Below are 20,654 nucleotides of genomic sequence, written 5' to 3'. Positions count from 1 at the left end.
CATCCTGTACAAAGACTACAGTTCATCCGTAACAGGAGAAGAGATTGCATTACATTTGCAGTATAATGAAATCACAACACTGTCAGAGATTCTACACAACTGGAAACTGATTCCCTTCCAGACCAAAATATACCCAACTGAGAGGTAGACCGAGCAACCCATCGCCCAATAGCGGTGACGGACGTCGACCACCCAGTAGGTCATTAGCATGGCTAACAAGGGGGGGTCTTGTGTTGAAAACATTCAATCAACCTTCTTATTAAGCAAAAGATCTTTTGACATGACCTGATGTTACAGTTTCCTCTGCTGCAGCGGAGTGAGGGAAGGTTTCACTTTGGGACTGTGCTGCTCATCTGTGCTCTCTCCTGCTTTTCCCCTTCACTCCACCCTCGCCCCTGGAGGTTTGAAAGGAGGATGCTGTGCAGCGAACAGAGAGCTTTTTCCGTGGCTCTCGTCCATCAGTGTGTCCAACTGCACTGATCCTCTTCTTAATCCCGTCCTTCTCTGTCCTCTCTCTCTCTCTCTCTCCTCTGATTAGTCCAACATCCAGGCAGGGGAGCGCTCCCGCCCTGCATCTGCCTCACAAGTGTCGCATTCAATTACGCCCCGAGGGAAAATGTCGCCTCGGCTATATACTGATTAAATTGACAACACAAGGTGATCGGGTGGTCAAGACTGAGGCCGGATCAACCCGGGTGTGCGACACTTTGTGCGCTAGAACCGAGCGAGACAGCGAGGGACTTGATGGTGTTAATGGAGACTTACAAGGGTGGTTTGTTGTTCTTCGCATGTCTGCAGACTGAGGTGGGCTGCGGGGACGGCACAGACACATAAACCTCACATCGGGAAGGAGATGACGTGCATGAGTGAAGAAGAAGTGGTAGTAATGAGGACCAGACTGAAGTGTGGAGACTGGCTGTTCCCTTCGCAGGCGCCATGGCAGTTACACATGATGATGTATTTCTCACCCTCCCTTTGTCCCCTTTATCATTTCACATCTCTCCATCCCTTTGTCTCTGTCCGTCTCAGTTCGGTTTTGTCTCCACTTCTATTTATCTTTTGGCCACTTTTCGCCCCTCTTTACTCGCCGGTCCTTTCGTCCCTGCTTTGGATGCAGTGGGATCGATGGAGCCGGATTCCGCTAATCTGTTTCATTTGACATCTGTCTCGTGGCTGGCCACAGAGATTTAGCCGGGAATGAGCAAGGAGCTGGAGATTTTCATAGGGGGGCACACATGCTCTCAAACAAATCTATACACGTGCACGCATGCACACGATCCATGGAAGAGTGCCTGGAGTGTCTTTTTATCTTATCTTTCATCAGCCCCCTGATAGGCTTGTGCCTGGCTTTATAAATAATGCACAAAACACTGGCTCAACTCCCCCCTCCCAATTTCCAGACACTGTCATGTCAATGCCGGACAGAGTATCATCTCACGGGCATTATCATTGAGACTGGTTACTCGCTGCAAACGTTGAAAAGTGTAATATCATTTCAAATTGTAGCACCTACAGGCAAAGCTTGGCCTCTTTTGTCCTTGGGTCTGCTCAAGTTAATGTACCTAGACATTGTTTGGATACGGTTTTAGAGAAAAGTCAGGTCATAGATTTTACCAGTCAGCTCGAGTCAACTTGCTAGTAAAGAAGAGGAACAACATGACAAAAAATTTCCTGATGCGCAGTTTTTATCTCAAGTGGACCAAAATAACTAAATTGAGGTCAGAGGGCTACATGTTGCCCTTGGGCTGCTACTTGCCCAAAACCTGGCTCATGGCAACGGTGCATGCCTTGCAAGACAACAACAAAAAAACCCCAATAACAATGTTCTGGTGTCATCCTCTGATGTTTTTCTGAATGCATTTCATTCCAATCAATACCAAACACAGAAAAAGGTCTAAAACATTCACATCTTTCGAGACAAATCAATCCATGGACAAGCCGCCGAACTCATTTATGTCAAAGCTTCCTTGTAACTGAATAAATCTGTCTTCAGTCAGCATGAACCTGTCGACAGACGGAATATAATTCAGTGTGTTTGTGTCTCAGTGTTCCTTACCATGTAGAAATAGGACAGGCAGCATCCAATGGTCCAGAATACCGAGCCCGTTTTCACTGATTTCACCTAAAACAAAAAGAAAAAAGGAAAGCAGCGGTTTATATAAGAGCCACATCAGTATGTTTGCTGTATATAAACCAGAAGAATACAAGCTGCATTTTACATTTTCTGTAAAAAAAAAAAAAAAGACAATTTTCCCTTGAATAAAATCAAGGCATTTCCATTTCCATTTTTTTTTGGTTGCTTCAGTATCATATAATTATAGCTGATACGGAAAAGCCAGCAGTGGAGAGAGAGAGAGAGAGAGAGAGCGAGGCAGAGGATGAGATTCAGACGGGACCAGTGGCAACAACATGTAGACAAGCACCATCTTCCGAGCCACGGGCTGATAAAGTGTACACATTAAAATTTGAAAACACACATTTACATGGCTGCATGTACACAAGTACACACACACACACACACACGACTGGGCGGGCATTTAATGGTGACCTTTCCGATGATCAAACTCTGAGTCCCCCGCGAGACCGAGGGTGGGAAACATTGTCAGGAAGCTTTATTGCATTCAGCGCTGCCTGAGGAGGAAAGCCACTGATTACTGGACCACGGTGGTCACGCCATGCCTCAAAAACACAGCCTCAAGCAAACTGCTGATTCAGCCAATCAATCACCTGAGCGCGTCGTTTCTACTTTGAAGCGGTGAGGTGCATCGACATAACAACCAACAGTCCTGGAGCAACTTGTTTCCCCTTTTGCGCACGTTACAGTGCGCTGATCTGATTTGCATTTGTTCCCATTAGGGAATCGAACTTACTTTTGTTTGTGGAAGAAGGAAATGCAGCTCTGCTTAGGCTGCCGTGACAGCACAATTAAGCTGCTCTCAGATGAGATATCTTGTCTTCAGGGGAGATAGGTTGGTTTTAATATTACATGCCCAGATCACTGATTTCAATCCCATCCGGAGCTCACGTCTGCCTGCCCCCCCCCCCCCCACACGCCTCAGTGATAATTACAGTCTCAACTACATGTTGCTTTTCTGCAAGCTGAACGAGTCTGTACATTAAGCATACTGGGAGAGCACTTTGCCTTCAAGTGTTTGAGTTTCTCTCTCAAGATATATCGTCACAGATATTCACTAAGTTAGCACACAGTGTGAGAATTTAAACTGAAACAAACTGTAAAGTCATCCAAGTAGACCATATATCATTGAAATGACTACAAGAAAGGGCTGAGCTTCACTTCATGTAACCACAAACACCCATGTTATATTGCAGGTTACCATTATATTGCATTGACTTTCTGTCAACAGAAGTGCCAAGCATTTACAATGTTGTAGGAATCAATTTTCCTTCACGTGAAGTCAAAGCTCGGTCAAATTTGAGACGGCAGTTGATTTTGTATGACTGGAAAAAGACAGTAAAAAAAAAACCATCTTCTTCACAATAACCTTGGATCGAATACAGTGGACAGATTTATTCAACTACGGAATAACAAAGCAACATTATCCAACATCTATAAAACCAGACCTGAGTATTATTCAGCCTTCTGGCCGTCCTTGACCGGCCCATGACGTGGCAATGAGAATTTATGGTTCAAAGAAGAGTAGTGTATTTGATGCCATAAAACTGATTTGCTTTTATTGAAAAGGAAGAAGTATTTCACAGCACATCTTTGCTATTCTTTAATCACTATAATCAGCAAAAACCTAAAAAAAATGTAGAAGAACTTGACTGATAATACGAAAGCATAATACTTTAAATATTCTTAATGAAACCACACACATGTACAGAGAGCAAAATGTAATAAACATCAAGAATGGCGAGAACATGGACATGCATATGGAGAGATGATCAAGTTGGCCTAATTCCGGTAAATCAACTAAAACTACCAGGTCCTGGGAGAATATCTGCTGGGTGTCATGACACTCTAGAGGCCGCCATTGCTGTTTTTGTCCGTTGACAGGTGCAAAAATCTGTTTAGTCCAGCCGTGGTGTACATGCTCAGAAGCAAACCTTCAGAAAAGTAATGTTTTCTTTACTAGAGAGAGAGAGAGAGAGAGAGTTTTTGAAAAGTTCTACCTTCGGAGCCTTTAAAAAAAATTAATTATAATAATTACATTTTCAGTGGCCGAGCACCGTTGTCATGTAAATGGCCACCCAATTATTTTTCCGTTTTCACTTGTCAATGTCATGTAAATGGGGTCTTGGTAAATAGTGAGAAAGTTACAAATGCTTCTCTATAAAATCTCTATAATTGCAAAGCCCTTTTATTGGATGACCGTTTTTGAATTATATCATGCTGTTACAGAGCTTGTTCTCGCATTTTCTCTTGTGGCATTGTATGAAAATCTTCCTCTTTATGAACAGACTTCTGTCAATATTATTATAAAATGTTAAAGCCAAGTGGTTGCTGTGCTTAGAGACAGTTGCAGTGGTTGGCCACTTTAATCAATAGCGAACCCAAGCCTCCGTTCCATGAGCCAGTGAGTTCTAGTACCTTCCATCTAATTGGACATTTCAAGTCCAAACAGATACAGCTTTGTCACTGCTGTCATTTCTCTCAAATAAGCCTTATTACATGTCTAACTTTTCCATTCTACAAATTAAAATCTACCTCCCTATTATTTACCTATTTAGTTTTATCTCTTGGGAGCCCAGCTTGTGTTTATTCCTCGTATATTCTTTGTTCCAAGCATCCCGCTCTTAACAGGCTTTTATATTAGCATTCTAATGGATTTCTATTGTATTTTTATTCTGCTCTCAACTCTTGATTTTATTTGGCTTTTAAGAACCTGACATCTTGCTCTTAACAAGTTTTATATGGGAATTTTAATGGTCTTTTAAACTGAACTCTTAATCAGCCTTTAAGTCGCTGTCACGATGAGAAATCCCGCTCATGTCTTTCTTTGTTAAACCGTTTGCTCCTCTGTACTTGTTCCGTCCCTTTTTTTAAAAGGTCTGCGTGTTTGCAGATGTCCTCTGCTGCTACTGCACAACAAATCTGCTCAAGGAAATAAATAGACACCTTGGCATTGACTCGTCAAATAATTCGAAAAATATGTTATGTTCACTCTGTACATTTGTACAATCTAATGTGATCCAGTACTCTGGTTCAGGAGGTTGTGTCAAAACTGGAATGACAACAGTTTTCATGCATGTTGGTACAATTCGACATAAGAATGTGGGGAAAAAAAACAATGTGTGTGGGAAGTGGGAACTGTTGACCTATTGCACTGGATCACAACAGATTGCATCTGTCACCGAAAGTGGCTGACCAGCATCGCGTACGCGGCTACAGGCTGTGCCACCAGAACTCCCAGGCATGCTCTGCGCTCGCTGTTTGTTTCCATTGTTCAAGACCGACAACAAACATCTCAGCAGAACAGGCAAACAAGGGTCGGCGTGTTCTACTCGGATAATATTCCCACTCAAGCTGGGCCAAAGCTAGCGTGCAGCCTTGTGCTGGCCCATTTGGCGCGTGTAGGGGCTGCGTTCAACTGGTGCCTCGGTACCCCCTCCTCCAAGCGCCCGCCAGGCCGCCGCTCCCTTTTGTGAAGACGTAGAAGTCACACAGTGTGATACCAGTCCGGCTAATTAAATGTGAGCCGAGAGAAAGAGTGGAATTACTGTTACAACAATGTAAGCATGGAGCACGGGGTTAGCGCGAGAGAGGCTGTGAAACCCAGTGTGTGTGTGTGTGTGTGTGTGTGTGTGTGTGTGTGTGTGTGTGTGTGTGTGTGTGTGTGTGTGTGTGTGTGTGTGTACTTTACAAAGACTTATGGAGTTAAAAAGAGCAGCTCTCCTGTGTATGAGGGGATTCAATTATAGATTATGGAAAGTGAGTGCGCGTGGGTGTTGGTGGGGGGGGGGGGTGTAAACACACACACACACACACACACACACACACACACACACACACACACACACACACACACACACACACACACACACACACACACACACACACACACACACACACACACACACACACACACACACACACACACACACTAAGAGTGCGGAGCTGAATGGGTTATTAGCGGGTAAAAATGAAGGAGCTGGATAATGAAGATCGGGTTGAGACTTGAGAAAATGGCACTCAGAATTTTTGCCATGCGGAGGAGAGGACGGGGGGCTGAGGAGACATGGATGAGGGTGGAAGAAATGAATGGATGACCAATAAAGAGATACAGGAAGACAGAGAGAGAGAACCAGGTGGGAGGAACAGGAAAGGGGAGGCAGACAGCAAAAACGCGGCGAGACAAAGGAAGGGACAAAGGCAATTAAAGGAAGACGAGATGGAGGGGGAAAAAAGAGGAGAGGAGGAAAGGAAGACGCAAAGACAAATGTGAGTAAATGAGACTGATAATAGGAAGCAGTGGAGCATGGCTGGGATGATTGTTTTTCAGGGTCCTTGCCAAATAGAACAGAGCACGAGTGGTGGTATGTGCGCAGAGGGGGTGCTTCCCTTTCTTTTTTTTTTTGTTCCTCTGCTGATGACACGTCGCCTTAAGAGGCGGCGATGGCTGCCGCGAGGAACACCTGCCTCCTCTGGAGATGTATTGTCCGCACACACGGGATGACAAGGGGCCATTACAATGATGCAGAAACAAGCAGATGTCCCTAACACACCCTGATACACACGCCAAGGTGAGACAAATAGTTATGCCACAGTTTTTGGACAAGCGTCAAAGACATAAATGGCGACGCTGAAACCTTCAGCCACCCATTTGATTAACTTTAGAACGTTTCAAAACAATTCCTTGGAAGCTGAATTCAGCAAAGAAAAAGTCAAGTGTGACTGAAGAATGGAAATATCATATAGTAAATGCACGGCAAGCTTCACAATGATACTCTTGAAATAGTCCTATTTCAAAGCAGGAGTAGTTGGCTCGACACACTCTGGTCAATCTGACATCATTTACCCAGAGACTTTGTGATTTTACCCAGTCAAAGATAATAATGCAGTTCATTACGACAACGATAATGCACTTACTTAATGAAGGTGATAAAACATATTGAGCTGGAACACATTGCCAATTCAAAATGTCAAGTTCTCAAAAATATGTTAAACACACTTTCTGTGGACCATATATAAATCGTGCTAAAGTTTGACCATTTCTCTTTCAGACGAAAGTAATGATTTTAATTAAGATTTTACTTTAGTCACCAGGACCACCCATAGCAAACAGAAAACCGCAGTATCATGAAGAAAAGGGAATATTTGATCTTCGTTCAGTTCATCCAGATTCAGTGCAGGGCCACGGCTCACCTCAAATTCACCTCCGGCAAAATTCACTCCACTTCAGCTCTCTGCTGAGTTTGCAGTCCTTATTGTCCAACTCATCTCCACTAAAATTTGTGCTTTTCTTCGTTCGTTTGCCATTTTTGTAAAAAAAAATTCTCTCACAAAACGAACACAGCAAAACTGGGGTTGTCTTTTTGTTGTGGTGTCTTGTGAAGGGCTTGGCTTCGTCATCCCATTATTGTCTGACGTTTGATGTTTGCTTGTGGGCCCCCCCCCCACTCCATTCAAAATGTGCTTCTTTCCGAATTGGACTTTTGTTATTCAGTACAATATTAGCTTGCGTTCCCACTCAAATTGCACAGTGGAAAACACTTTCCTTGAAATGCAATTTAAAAATCTCTGCAGTGCCTGTAACATTGTGTTCCCTCCTAAGCGCTAAAAGGAGTTCATTTTCTGTGCGGATTATATATTTTTTTCTCATACATAAATTTCTATGTAAAAGCTTGTATACACACACATGTATACACAGAAGCCGGGTATGTTTGGTTTGCAGATATTCTCGATGTTTGAGGAAGTCTGCTCTCCCAGTGAGTGGAATTTCACTGTGCTGAGCCAGACGCAGCCGGCGGTGTTGTATCAGGACTTAAACTGTAGACACAAAAGGGGTGCTCGGGCGGCCACCTGGATACTAAACTGCAGGTCAATGCCAGATCAGTGACAGCGAACGAGCTCAAAAAAAAAAAAAGGCCGCAGAGCTCCCCCCGAGAGCACACGGTAGTGGAGTGACTCATACTACCTTGAAATCACATGTAGAGGTGCATCCATGCATGATTTGACAAAGCGACATAAACTGGGATGGTGGAATCCTTGGATGGATAAAAGGCCCCGCTCCGAGCCGGCGGCGACTCCACTGCCAAGCTTGTTACACTGTGACAAACAGCGGCGAGGCGTAGCATGACGAAATACCTGCATCACTACTTCTGCCTGGGTGAATGCCCGCAATGCGCGGCCAGCCTTTACACTGGAGCATAACGCCAGAACGACGCCTTGAAGGTGAAATGGAAATGGGACAGATAGCCTATGAGTGACTGTTATCACTCAGGGGGGGGGGCCTGTGGCGAGCAGAGCGAGGGCTGATGCCTGATACAGAGCCGCCCTTGGATGAGGGCGGCCCGGGAAGATCCATTTTCCTGCTAATTAGCCTTTCCTTAACATTGGGTGTCACTGCTATTCAGCAAATAAACCCTATGACCAAACATTTGTACCTCTGTAGGATATTTCCATAGAAAATCTATATTACATACATTTGCATCCCCCTCTCCCCCAAACAACAAAAAAAACAAAAAAAACAATTGCATGGTGGCTCAGCCCAACAACCGGTTGAAATTGACATTCATGTTAAACCAGACTTGTGTAAAATCAAGATGAAAGGACGGGATGAATATGGATGAAGCTGGAAAGTAGTTGCAGTACAATACTGGTGATTCAAAGTCATTTCCAACTCAATAGCACAACAGTTTCATTCTGCCAGGAAAGGCTTCTGGATAAACATTCAAGTTTAGCGCAACTTATTCAGTGTGCCTACAAGTGGCATGAATTTAGATCAGCAATGTCATATTTGAGAATAGTGAATGCTGAAGTGACAGTAGTAAATCAGTAAATGAAGAATGGGCGAAGGCTTTCTTAGACAAACAGTAACAGACACTCAAATTGATAACTAGTCACCAATTGGCCTCAAATGTACGTTTCTGGACTGTGGAATTATACTGGAATACCTGGAGAACACCAGACTCTAACCTACAACCCCCTCCCTATGAGGCGAGAGTGCACTGCTATGCAGCCTCAGAAATAAAACATTTATTTGAAGAATTGTTTCTTGTACATTAAGTATTCATATACTCTGCATCAGCAAGTTGCCACATGTAAATGCTTATACTCTTATTTATAAAAGTGGTGCATGCCTGAAGAGTTCTTGCAGTACATTATGTCCTTGAGTTGACCTTTCACCTGTTGGGTATTAAACTTAATGAACACATCGCGGTTGTGTATCGCTAAACCCTCGTGGTCTAAGCGTAACATCTTTTACACAATGGATTCTTTCCACAATCAAAAGACAAGCGTCATGTCAGCTGGTAGAAATAGACAGACTTCATACGTCTAATTGCGATCCATTTCTTTAACAATTCACTACAATTTGTGTCCAAAGTTCCTCAGTCATGGCCACAGAGACCTTGATGTGTAATTAAATGCAAACTGTTCATCCTCACGGGGAAGTGAACATTTGGAAATGTGGGAAAACTTGCATCGAGGCACTAAAATGAATCACCTTAGCAAAAACGGGATCGTAAATTGACTGTGATAATGGAGGCAGATCAATCTAAATTGCAGGTTTTAATTGAACATAGAAAACATGATGAAACGTTGTGCTTGAGGATATGCTCTTGTAACTGCTCATTTCATACAGTTACTAACTTTGAATATGTATATTCGCCCACATTAACGAACAATACGTTTTCGTCTTAAGCTTAATTTGTATGGCCGTCATTACACACGCACACACAGGAGACGGGGAAACATCAAATACTAACCTGCGTTTCTATGTTTGCTAATTAAACAATCTGCTATGATGAGGAGAAATATGCCTTTGCGTTCGCAGTGAGGATAGGTGCGGCTCCGCGGTATTACGGGATGCTGTGCAGTAATTGACTCGCCCGACAATCAGCTACAACAGAACATTTCTCCTGACTGCTGATTAGCTGCGCTGCCACCAATTATGCATCTGCGTAATTGTGCAGGTCTTGCAGGCCTCACGTCGTTCTGAGCTGTAAAAAGAACTTCTCCCCACGTCTGATCTGGTAATATGGCACTAACCCCTCTATTTGGCATGTTCCTTGGTCTCCACTCGACTGGATGTGAACCAGCTACACGGACAGAACCAGGGGAGCAGTCAGTCGATAACGGACATCTGGCCAATGTGCGCGAATCGCCTCGGGCTTCCGTGTAATTGCGGCATTTTATCATGTAGTAATCTCTCGTCGATAATACCGAAGCTACTGCAGATTAAAAGGGAAGAAAACCAGGAAATAAACCAAGAGAGGTTGTTTTTTTTTTTTAAATATACTTTTAGCACTTTTCTTCTTATCGTCCGTCTTTGAAGCTTGACGCCGAAGATGTTGGCTAATAATGGCAGCTTCCACTCTGTCTCGTCAAAACTGAAAAATGTATGTGCACAGCCCACATGGAAAATGTAATTTTAAAAAGACTTGAGCGATAAGGTAGCATACAAGCTTTGCAGGCAGCCTGCTAGTAGTCGATGGTTTTAATCAATGAGAACTGTGAAAGTCACTCAGCTTAGTCTTTGGCTTTTTCCTCTTTCACACTGATGAAATTCACAATATCAAATCTGTGCTCGGTTAAAGTGCCTGGCCATTTCCACCGGACACCTGCTCCACCACAGGTTAACTGTGAATGTGTGCCAATTGCTGGGCTACAAACTGCTATTTTTATACATTCCAGCTCTGCCGGCAACTCCATTATTATGAAATCACCCTCACCGGGATGACAAGGCCTTGTATGAATAGGACGGCTGTCCATTGTGTCGTCACGATAGGCACCGATATTCACACAGTCAGGGAATCTGCACAGACTCGATGAACCTTGACGGTTATTTTGACATTTCCCTCTTAGCACAAATATAACAGATCCATGTCTTTCAAAGTTACCCTCTTACATGCATCCCATTTGACTGCAGATCCCTGGATAAATAAATCACAAAACGAAAATGCACAAAGAGGTACAGCATAGCACTGATTCTGTTTACACTGATCTAAATTATGATGGGATTGGAGGTGGTGGTGTAAAACTGTTCATGATCCCATCACAGTCTGTGTAAACTGCACATCGGATTGCTTCCCACTGTCGGGCTTTAAGTGCACGGCTGTTATGTGACGTCAACATGTGGCGCTTCGTACACAGAGTGAGAAAATTGGCTGGGTGGGGGGATTCAGTGCTGGGATCTCGGGGGGGGGGGAAGAACATTGCTTTGTATTTGTTTCTCCCTGATCAGACTCTTAAGCTCGATTAGTCTTGAAAACAAATCCATCTTCAATACTGGCAGGCTTCTGAGTCAAGCCGGACGTGGGATCAGGTACACATATCACGGTCTCATGTGGATTGCTACGATCCAGTGACCGAACTGGAACTGATCACTTGATCATTCATGTAAATGAGATCATCTGATATCTCAAAGGGAAATAATTCATTCAAAATGCCAAATAAAGTCACCATAGTTCATTACAGTTCAATGGAAAGATAACCGACAAGCCGATTCCTGGTTTTCATATCAAATCTACAGGTGAAACATCTTTAAGGTACAGGAAACGGCGTTAAAAGAACTTAAGTTGGAAGACAAAATTAAAAACATAACTCACACAAAACAAGCCGGACACCAAGTTTCAGTCTTAGTCATTAGGCTTGTCCAAAAGACTGAAACCTGAATAAAAAGATTTGGCAAACTATACATCTGTAAACTATATGGATGTCTGCATTTCTATAAACTTGAAAAAGAGAAAATCCTTCAGTAATTGAAAAAAAAAAAAAAAAAAAACCCTGCAGCAATCCCAAATCATTTTCAAACTTCCCAACTGGACGCTTGCATGCTTCCAGTTGAACACACAGATTTTATAGCAGGTTTAAAGTGAATAACACCTGCACAAAGGGGTTTATAAACCAATTGACCATTTCCAAAAATGAATGTACATTTTTTAAATTATGCATGACGGCTCACTTATACAATTAAATCCCTTTCTGCACCGCTCTAAACCTGCCCTTAGGGAAACACTGACCCACATTATTCCACCTTCAATCCCTTCATTCGCTCGCCTCTGTTAGTTGACATATCTCCCAGCACCTCAACGTTCAATTCACAATACGTCATTTTATTAAAATTTCCATTACTGCCAAACCAGCTCTGATGTCAGGTGAAAACTGGTTTAATAGCAACGCTTTTGTTTTCATCATTCTTGGAATCTGAATACATATTACACATATTTTTTGAGGGGAAGAAAGTCGAGCACGTAGAACTCAATACAGAATGAATACATTTTAAAAAAAAAAGTTTTTTCAAGGTCAACTTCAATAGCAAGGTAGAACGGGATGCCGATAAAAGAGCTTGCAAAGCAGAGCTCCCCTTTCCACACAGAGGGATGCTTCCGTAGCGCGCTGGCTGTGGGGCTGTGAGGCAGATGCTGATGCAACTGAAAGGAGTGGATGGACTGAAGCAAAAGTCTCAGCTTGAAAAGGTCCCTTCCTTCCACCTACCCAGGAAAAACCATTTCAAAAATGTGTCGCAACGTGGCAAATGTTCAAATAACCTTCGGTATTTGTGAGAGGGACTGCTTTGATTGGGTGAGGGTTTACTGTGCAGCACAAGGATAAGCCTGGCAAATTATACTTTAATTGCAGGAGGGAAACAAAATACAAAGTGTAAATGAAAAACCTAAAACAGCATTGCCGCAAATTCAAGGTCGGCTGCACTGAAGCTGCCATCTTTGCTTTGTATATTTTAGGGAGAGGCGAGGTAAAGTGGTGAAGGGGCTGCTTAACCTTTAACATGAGCTCCCCTCAATGCTACTCTGAAAGGAGGTGTTATTGGGAAGGTTTTTCAGCGCCTCTTGCAGTTTGCGGGGCTCGACTGGGTCGGGAAAGATGCCCGGCTTTGTGCCTTTCAAGGCTGTGGATTAATAATTCAACGTCTGAGCAAAGTAAGACCTGGAAAACAGGCTCCTTTTTCCAGATACATAAAGCCTGTCCCCTTGAAAGGCAACAAAAGACCCGAGCACGCCGAAACAGATTTAAAATCTGCACAAGATGCAGCATGACAGAACGCGATTGTGATCCCTCACAAAGAAGTTCCGACTGTCGCTTCATTTTAGTGGCCGGACGTTAAAGATTCCATCTTACAACTCGGGGGTACAATAAAGGCTCGCCTTTATTGCGGCTTTGACTGAAGGGTACATACCCAGAGGTAGTACGTGAACTGCAGGGCGAAGATGGCGATGCCCTCGTTGTCGAAGGAGCCGGCGACGGAGCGGGAGATGTATCCCGGGACGATGGCGATGAAGCAGGCTGCCAGCAGTCCCGCGCCCTGGTTCCACAGCTCCCGGGTCAGCAGGAAGGTGGAGATGGCCGTCAGGCCGCTGAACACCGGCGCCAGGAAGACGCACACGTCGCGGATGTGGACGGTGATGTGGAGCAGGTTGAGCACGTAGTGGATCAGACCCGCGGTCACCATTAACCCGGGGTACACCTGAGAGGAGGAGAGAGAGAGAGAGGAAACTGGTGTCATTCATCCACGTCGGGGAAATGATTGAACTGTTGGGTTGGATGGAATGTCACAGATGTCAGGCAGTTCTGCCTGTACCTACTCGGGGATGAATGCATTACAACCTTCATTATATAACTAGTTAACTCCCCAATGAGGCAGAGGAAGAAATTTGCCAAATCAAAGTCCCGAGCCAAAACATGAAGTTCAATTTTCAGGCAGTGTGTGTCTTACTTCTCTCATACAACTGCATCCATTGTATACTGGCCCGTGAGCTGTTTTTAAAAAAAAACGCGGATGACCGGCGTCCAGAATTGTCCTTGAACACCTCTACAAAACCATCAAAGATATAAATGGCTCACACTCAACCGTCCATAAACACCTCTCCAAAATCCCTCACAAAGAACTGACGGTGTGAACTGTCCTTGAATGCCTCTCAGATTCACAAAAAATAAAAAACAAAGGGGGGGGGTCCTGCTAATGCTGAATGAAACAACAGCATAGTATTTCTGTGTTGATTCGGCTCTATAAAATACGAATGAAAATCCTAATTTCTTCCACAACGAGGCAAGTAACACATGTTTCAGGTCAGTGGCAGTATAGTGGCTCGCTCTCTAAACTCACAGGGGGAATAGCTACGGTTTGAGTCTCGGATTGGCAATTTTTTTCCTGTGCTTGCATGGGTTTTTATCCATCTAACTTACCTGGATGGATGGATGGACATGGTGTTTAGTTAAACTGTGGCGTCAACAAGTCCGTCACACTGTCACTGTTGCTACAGGATTTGTTTTATCATAAAGTGCACAACTATAACGCTACACCACAATCAATACAACACACTCAGTTTGCCGTTATCAGTGTTGACCTTCCAAATTATTTTTTCCCCCAGAGGATTAGCTGAAAACCTATCAGTGTGACGCACGCCATCTCCAAATATGACAGGTTATAAAAACAGTAAACACAAAAAGATAAGAAGTGGCAAAGGAACAGCTTAAAAAAAAAACCCTAAAGCAGGCTTACATTCTTTGGATAATCATATACAAGACTTTCCACTTTAGAAAAAGTACATAAAGTCTCACTTTTCTTGCGTTAGATCATTGTTTTGTGGAGAGTCAACTGAACCGAGATAGCACAATTCTGAAGTTCACGTAGCTCAAGAATATGAAAAATACATTTAAAAAGGTCTGTCTCATTAAAAATGCAACGAGTATTTGACTTGGATGAAACTCTACAATCCCCGAAAAATACATCTCTGAACTGCTCCTTCCCACAAATCGCACAAGTCGGTGGGATTTGAAGTGAATTTCTTTGGCTAAATAATGCATTTCCCTTTTTTAATTTCCACTCCCTGCGCCTTTCCTGTGAAACGGTCGGCAGCACATCAGCGGAGGCCAGCCACCCACTTCAAACGCCTCTCGGCGACTCCGACGCGCGACGGTTGAAGTTGGGCATCTCGGACGATGCGGCCATCGCGCGAGTCCGCGTCGCTCCCGAGGAAAAAATGTACGTGCGACTCCGTGCAATTGTTGGAATATGTTCGTCGCGATAACCCTGATGGCGAGCGGCGTTCTCGACAAGTGAGTGACTCATGTTCTGAATCGCTTGCTGCTCTTTGTTAATGGCGGTGTTGAGCTGATTTACAGAGGAGAGTCTGTTGTATCATCACAGAGCGGAGAGACAAGGACCGGCTTTTCCACTAACCTCCCGATAGATGAGAATCTCACCTGTAACCATGGTAACTGAACAAAAAAAAAAAGAGATGGTGACAGCTACAGCCTCGGGAAGAAAAAAAAAAAAAAAGATAGAAAATTAAAAATGCAAATAGGAAACTATAAATATCGCTGACAAAACCCAACTAAAACATCTGCCGATTCCATGATTAAAAGAAATTTGTTAAAATCTGACAAAAGCCAATAATAACCATCACCAGGTGTCAAAATTAAAACTGGATCCCATCGCCTGCAGGAGGATGGGGGGGGGGGGGGGGCTGTATTTCCTGTCATCATCCTTTACTCTCGGGATAAGCAGGTTTCCCCCCTCCCCATTTCAGTGAGATTCTCTCTCATCTTTTCAAATATCCTTTCATTAGGATTTTTTTCTCCTCTCTAAAGGATTAAAAGACACTGTGGGATGAATCAACAACTCTATATGCTCAATTTTCCACATTTTCTCACTACTTCTGCTGTTGATGTGTGTGTGTGTGTGTGTGTGTGTGTGTGTGTGTGTGTGTGTGTGTGTGTGTGTGGGGGGGAGAGCTGAAGAAAATCCAGGATGTTTTCACACGGCCTGTGAAAGTGACATTAAAGACTTTGAGAAGAATTTGTGCGCAGAACAAAACTTTGGGGACCGGGTCTGTCAGACAGAAATGTTGATTGCAAATTCAAAATAGAAAGCCATGTCTCTTGTGTTGATTAGGATAGATTCTTTTTTTTTTTTTTTTTTTTTTTACTCTCACCGACAACATTAAAAGCCAATCAATGTCCCTGCCATCACTCATTGATTAGATCAGCAATTAATGTGAGCCTATTGTCAACACACGTGGTAGACAAGTCTAATCATTGTAATGAGCCTTAATTTTCTACAATACAACATTTAACTTGAGCATTACTACGAATCATCCCTCCCCCCCTGCCGCTGAATTCCGCGATAGAAGACTGATAGATAATTAATTAAAACACAGCAAAGCATTCATTCACACTCAAATTACCACACAGCTCAAACTCCAACTAATTCAACTAATAGACTAAAAACAATTTGAGGTGTATACGGGGGCATCAGTACCTCGGATATGATGTGGGTTTTTTTTTTTTCGGTTTGCACATATGGAAACATCACATCCTGATTTTGAACCCAGGATAAGAGCTAATCCCGATTAAATCCTGGATGCTTATCCGGGATGAAGCCTTATCCTGGTTAGAGGATAAGGCTTCATCCCGTATTGCGTCCTGGGTCTGTGAAGCTGGAAAACTGCAGGGTGTGTTTACCTGATGCTGGTCTTACAAGCATGACTTCGAAGCCAAATGACACCAGAGAAGCAAACAATGGCGGCGATAAGGTTTAACTTCTGGAGAAGGTTTTTCTTGTTAAACCGGGCCGTTTCCAAATGTTCAGTTTGAACAGTGGGATTGTTTCAAGTCTTCACCCAGAGCCAGTAAATAGTCCTGTTTTTCTATTACTGCTAGCAATAATGAGCAGAGCAAAATCCCCACTCCCAAATATTTTTAAAAATAAAGTCAAATTGATTTGTAAATAGCTACTATAGTCAAGCCCCTGTGCAAATGGTGTGGTCAGTATTAGTTCTATTACCTTTTATCATGCTTATTTAGAAACTAGTAAGTAGGAAGAAATCTGATTTCTAAGTGAGGAAAATACAAAAACACTATGAGGGAGTAATAAACCTCACATATAACGTCACTGAGGTGTCTTTTCTCTGGATAAATGCACGATCAACAACCTTTATAGCAGCCGTAATGAAAATAGACAGACTACAGTGGAATTGCTTTCACAGTTCACCAACTATAAGAAATAGTACAGTGGAAACATCTCACCGCGTTAACGTGTTTATGTGACGTTGATGTCTGTCATTTTTTCTGCTCATCATACAAGTGCAGCGCTGTGTGAATGATCCAAACTCAAAAGTGGGAATTTTATAAGATACAACTTTCCCTCTTGCATGAAGGCACCATTAGATGTACAGCCATCATCAGTGTACCTATTTAAAGGTTGCCATGTTTAAACTATTACACATTAGAACGATAGTAAATCTGTTGATTGAAGTACTTAAAACCCCCAAAACCAATTATTGAATTAGATCATAGGAATAAACGGCTGTTGTGTGCAGTGTTTTCTTTACCGGAAGTTATAAATAGCATTAAGGTGAATCTGAGCCAGACTGTAAGTAGGGGAGGCCTATTGCCCCTGACCGCTCCATACACAAATACATCCTGTCTCAGCCCGTTACAGCCGTCTGATAAAATGAAGTCGTGTTTAACGTGCGAGCGCTCCTCCATGTATGCTCACCGGAGCTGCAGTCTATACACTACTGCTAATATACTTAGGTCCTTCGGTCTCTAATTAGCTGGTGCCAGGGAGACATCAGCTTCACCAACCAAATCTAATTTAGTGAAAAAACAAACCAAGTCTTTTGCCTCCTGGCTCCGAGAGTCGGAATCTGTCTAATGGAGCAGTGTGCTGCTGTTCACAACACTTAAACCGGTGACTATCAGCCATTTTGATCTCTGGAGGGGGATCAAGGTCCCTAAAATGTTCAGCGTACGACGAAGACCATCATAGCTCAGAGTGTTTTTACAAAGAGACTTGGCTTGATTAAAAAAACAAAACAAAACAATCTCTGTACATAATTCAAACACTTTCCTCTAAACTGCCATTCAAGAAGGCATCACTTAGCTTGCCGATTATAAAAATGTCATCAACTAAAACTGACAAAAGCGGTTGCCAAAAAAAAAATGCGCTTGAGGCTTTGTCCTCGTGGCAACAAAGAGCGGTGTATGGGTGTGACAGCTCCCTATTGTCATGGACTGTCAAATTAGAGCAGCCTTCCCTTTTTATCTATAGGCTCAGGAAATAAGAGCAACTGACAGTCGTCCTCTGGGGAGTTTGACAGCAGGCGGTGAGCGGAAAGGAGGAGGGCAGCCGGACCGGTCAGAGAAGAAAGGTTTTACCATCCGATATCAGCTCATCTGTTTTATAAATGGTGTGAGCGATCAGAGTGCTTAGAGACTTTACACAATCAAACTCAATTAATTGGTGCTGTCGGGCTCATCTGTAGGATGTCGAATCGAACTGAGGGGTTCTTTTCTGGAAAGGAATTAAGGTGTAGGGGATTTGGAGAAAGAAAAATATTACAAGAAAGCTGAGGCGGACAGGAGCGGTATAATAAAGTCAAGAAGTTTTGAGAGAAAGTGAGCTGCAGGAGCTGGAGGGAGGGCGAGCGGCCCAGTAAAAAAGGTTGAATGTGGCTGACCGAGTCTTGGCAACAGCTGCATGGGTGGTTTGATGGTTTCTACCAGGAGCAAAAAGGGGTCAGCGACCATCGCTCAGCTTCAGGAAGGAGGCTGACGCAGTTAACGGGCTGGCTCCAGACAGTTTTTTTTTTGTTTGTTTGTTTTTTTTCAAAAACAATGATGGAACAAAACTTTGCAATTCATGAGTTATTTTTGAGTTCAACACAAAAAGGCCCGTGAATTGCATTTGCGATATGAAGACTGCTGCGATCTGAGATGAACCCGGCACTCAGTCCATATTGCTGCAATGTTTTAAAAGCATAGGTGTGATGCAAATAAGAGCACTCACACGTTCATTTAGTGAGTTGGAAAGCAGTGTGGGCGTGAAATAAAAAATGCCCTTCTTCTGTGGAGCCGGTCTGTGTTTGGGAAATGATCTGCCTCAATCACGCAGACGAATGGGGTTTTTTTTTTCTCACAATTAACCGACAGAGTAAGTGGCTTTCCGTTACTCCATGAGCTGCCGTTACTACGCACCTGAGTATCGGACTGGAGTGTGGCGGCTCCTGTAGTCAGTGGCAGGGCCCCTACCTTTTTAGATGAGACAACCAATCGTGCCTCAGCATCTCCCAGTGAAGATAAAGGATGTTAAAGGTTGGGAGGAACATGAATTGGCCGCTGAGTCTGCTGAAGAGAGCAATTTCTCCTCAAGATGTCAACTGGGAACTTTATCGATCGCCAAATATTTGTTGGACTCGAGACAAGCCGAGGATTTACTGTATTGTTTCTCGATCGTACATTCAGAGCTATCTTAACATTTGGTCCGTTGGTCATGAGACGGATGAAAGAGTGAGTTTCAACTCGCAGGGAAAAATAAAATCCTTTCCGTTTCGGAGAGCTGTTATTCTGCCAGGTCTGGGGGAAAAAAAAACCCCAAAAAAACAAAGATTAGATTTTCCAGGTGGAACAAAAGAACATCGAGTCATCCTTTCTAATGTTTTTTTCAAAACATAAAAAAGTTAAAGCCACTGGCTATAAACATTTCTGTGGATAAAGTCACTCTACCGTGGCTCTCTCAAATCCATGTACATCAATTCCGAGAAGTTGTTCAATTTTGCAGATTTACACAATATACATCATATAGAGACATTAGTATGAAAGGCCTGTACATGCTCTAAGTTAGAATGTCATTCATCATCTGCACATTCACTTCTTTTCAGTCCACTGTAGACCACAGCAGGTCCTTTAAGCTGGAATCCTTATTCCTATAAAATGGCACTTTCATTTCTCAGCGCATGCTATGTTCTTTGGATGTAAATTTGATTGAATCTGTCAGTTTTTCTTCTCATTTAACTAAATTGCTTTTAAATTGCTTTTTTAATTGCCTTTATTTAAAATCCTGCCATCTTGAATTTGCAAGGGGCAAATGCAAGTTGCATGTGAAATGTATGGCAGTTCAGTTAAAAGGCCTAACCCATGATATGGTCTTCCTCAGGTGTTAGGAATTCGGCAATTGGGATCATTTGGATAAGAGGATATTGTGCAGTATGTAGAAATCAGCCAGGGCAGCAGCCCAGGTTTGTTGAAGTGTGAAATGTCGGAGCAGTGTGGAGGAGTGGATCCGAGATGACAGATCACCGTTCAGCCTCCTGGAGGTGTCGTGGGATATAACTAGACTGAATGTGATCAAACGACGTTCCCACCTGATGACCCCACGGACATATTGGCAATCACTGCTCTTTGATCTATAGTCAAACTTTAGGTTGTTTTTTTTCCCCACTAAAGGCCACATCCTTTTATAGTGTATGAACCTCTTGTGTTTGTTCAATTTGTGCAAACAATCAATCGAGTGGGAACCGGGTCTTTGTTGGGGCTTTCTCTCCTCCAAAAGTGGATTAATGACTTTGACCGACCATAAACTAAAATACTAATGCTCTCAGTGAAGCAGGACCATGTCACCTTGTGCAACAGTGAGATGCACTCTCACGGTGTAAGTGGAGCTGCATGGCAGAGAGAAACGAGCCGCAGTTTATCAATGTTTCGCTTTGCATACAATGTTTTTTTT

General features: G+C 43.2%; 1 protein-coding gene across 1 annotated transcript in view; it reads right to left on the bottom strand.

The window, feature by feature from the left end:
• The window catches only part of LOC308144905 (dolichyl-diphosphooligosaccharide--protein glycosyltransferase subunit STT3B), a 94,011-nt gene that overhangs the window by 30,669 nt on the left and 42,688 nt on the right, over positions 1-20,654 (bottom strand). The window contains exons 3-4 of the mRNA XM_080516184.1: positions 13,323-13,610; positions 2,057-2,122 (exon numbers count right to left, since the gene is read on the bottom strand). Coding sequence (XP_080372310.1) covers positions 2,057-2,122; positions 13,323-13,610 — 354 coding nt within the window. The remainder of the gene's footprint in view (positions 1-2,056; positions 2,123-13,322; positions 13,611-20,654) is intronic.

Source organism: Blennius ocellaris, assembly GCF_963422515.1.
Source record: "Blennius ocellaris genome assembly, chromosome: 20".
Classification (NCBI taxonomy): Eukaryota; Metazoa; Chordata; class Actinopteri; order Blenniiformes; family Blenniidae; genus Blennius; species Blennius ocellaris.
This window is presented reverse-complemented; position numbering and strand designations above follow the sequence as displayed.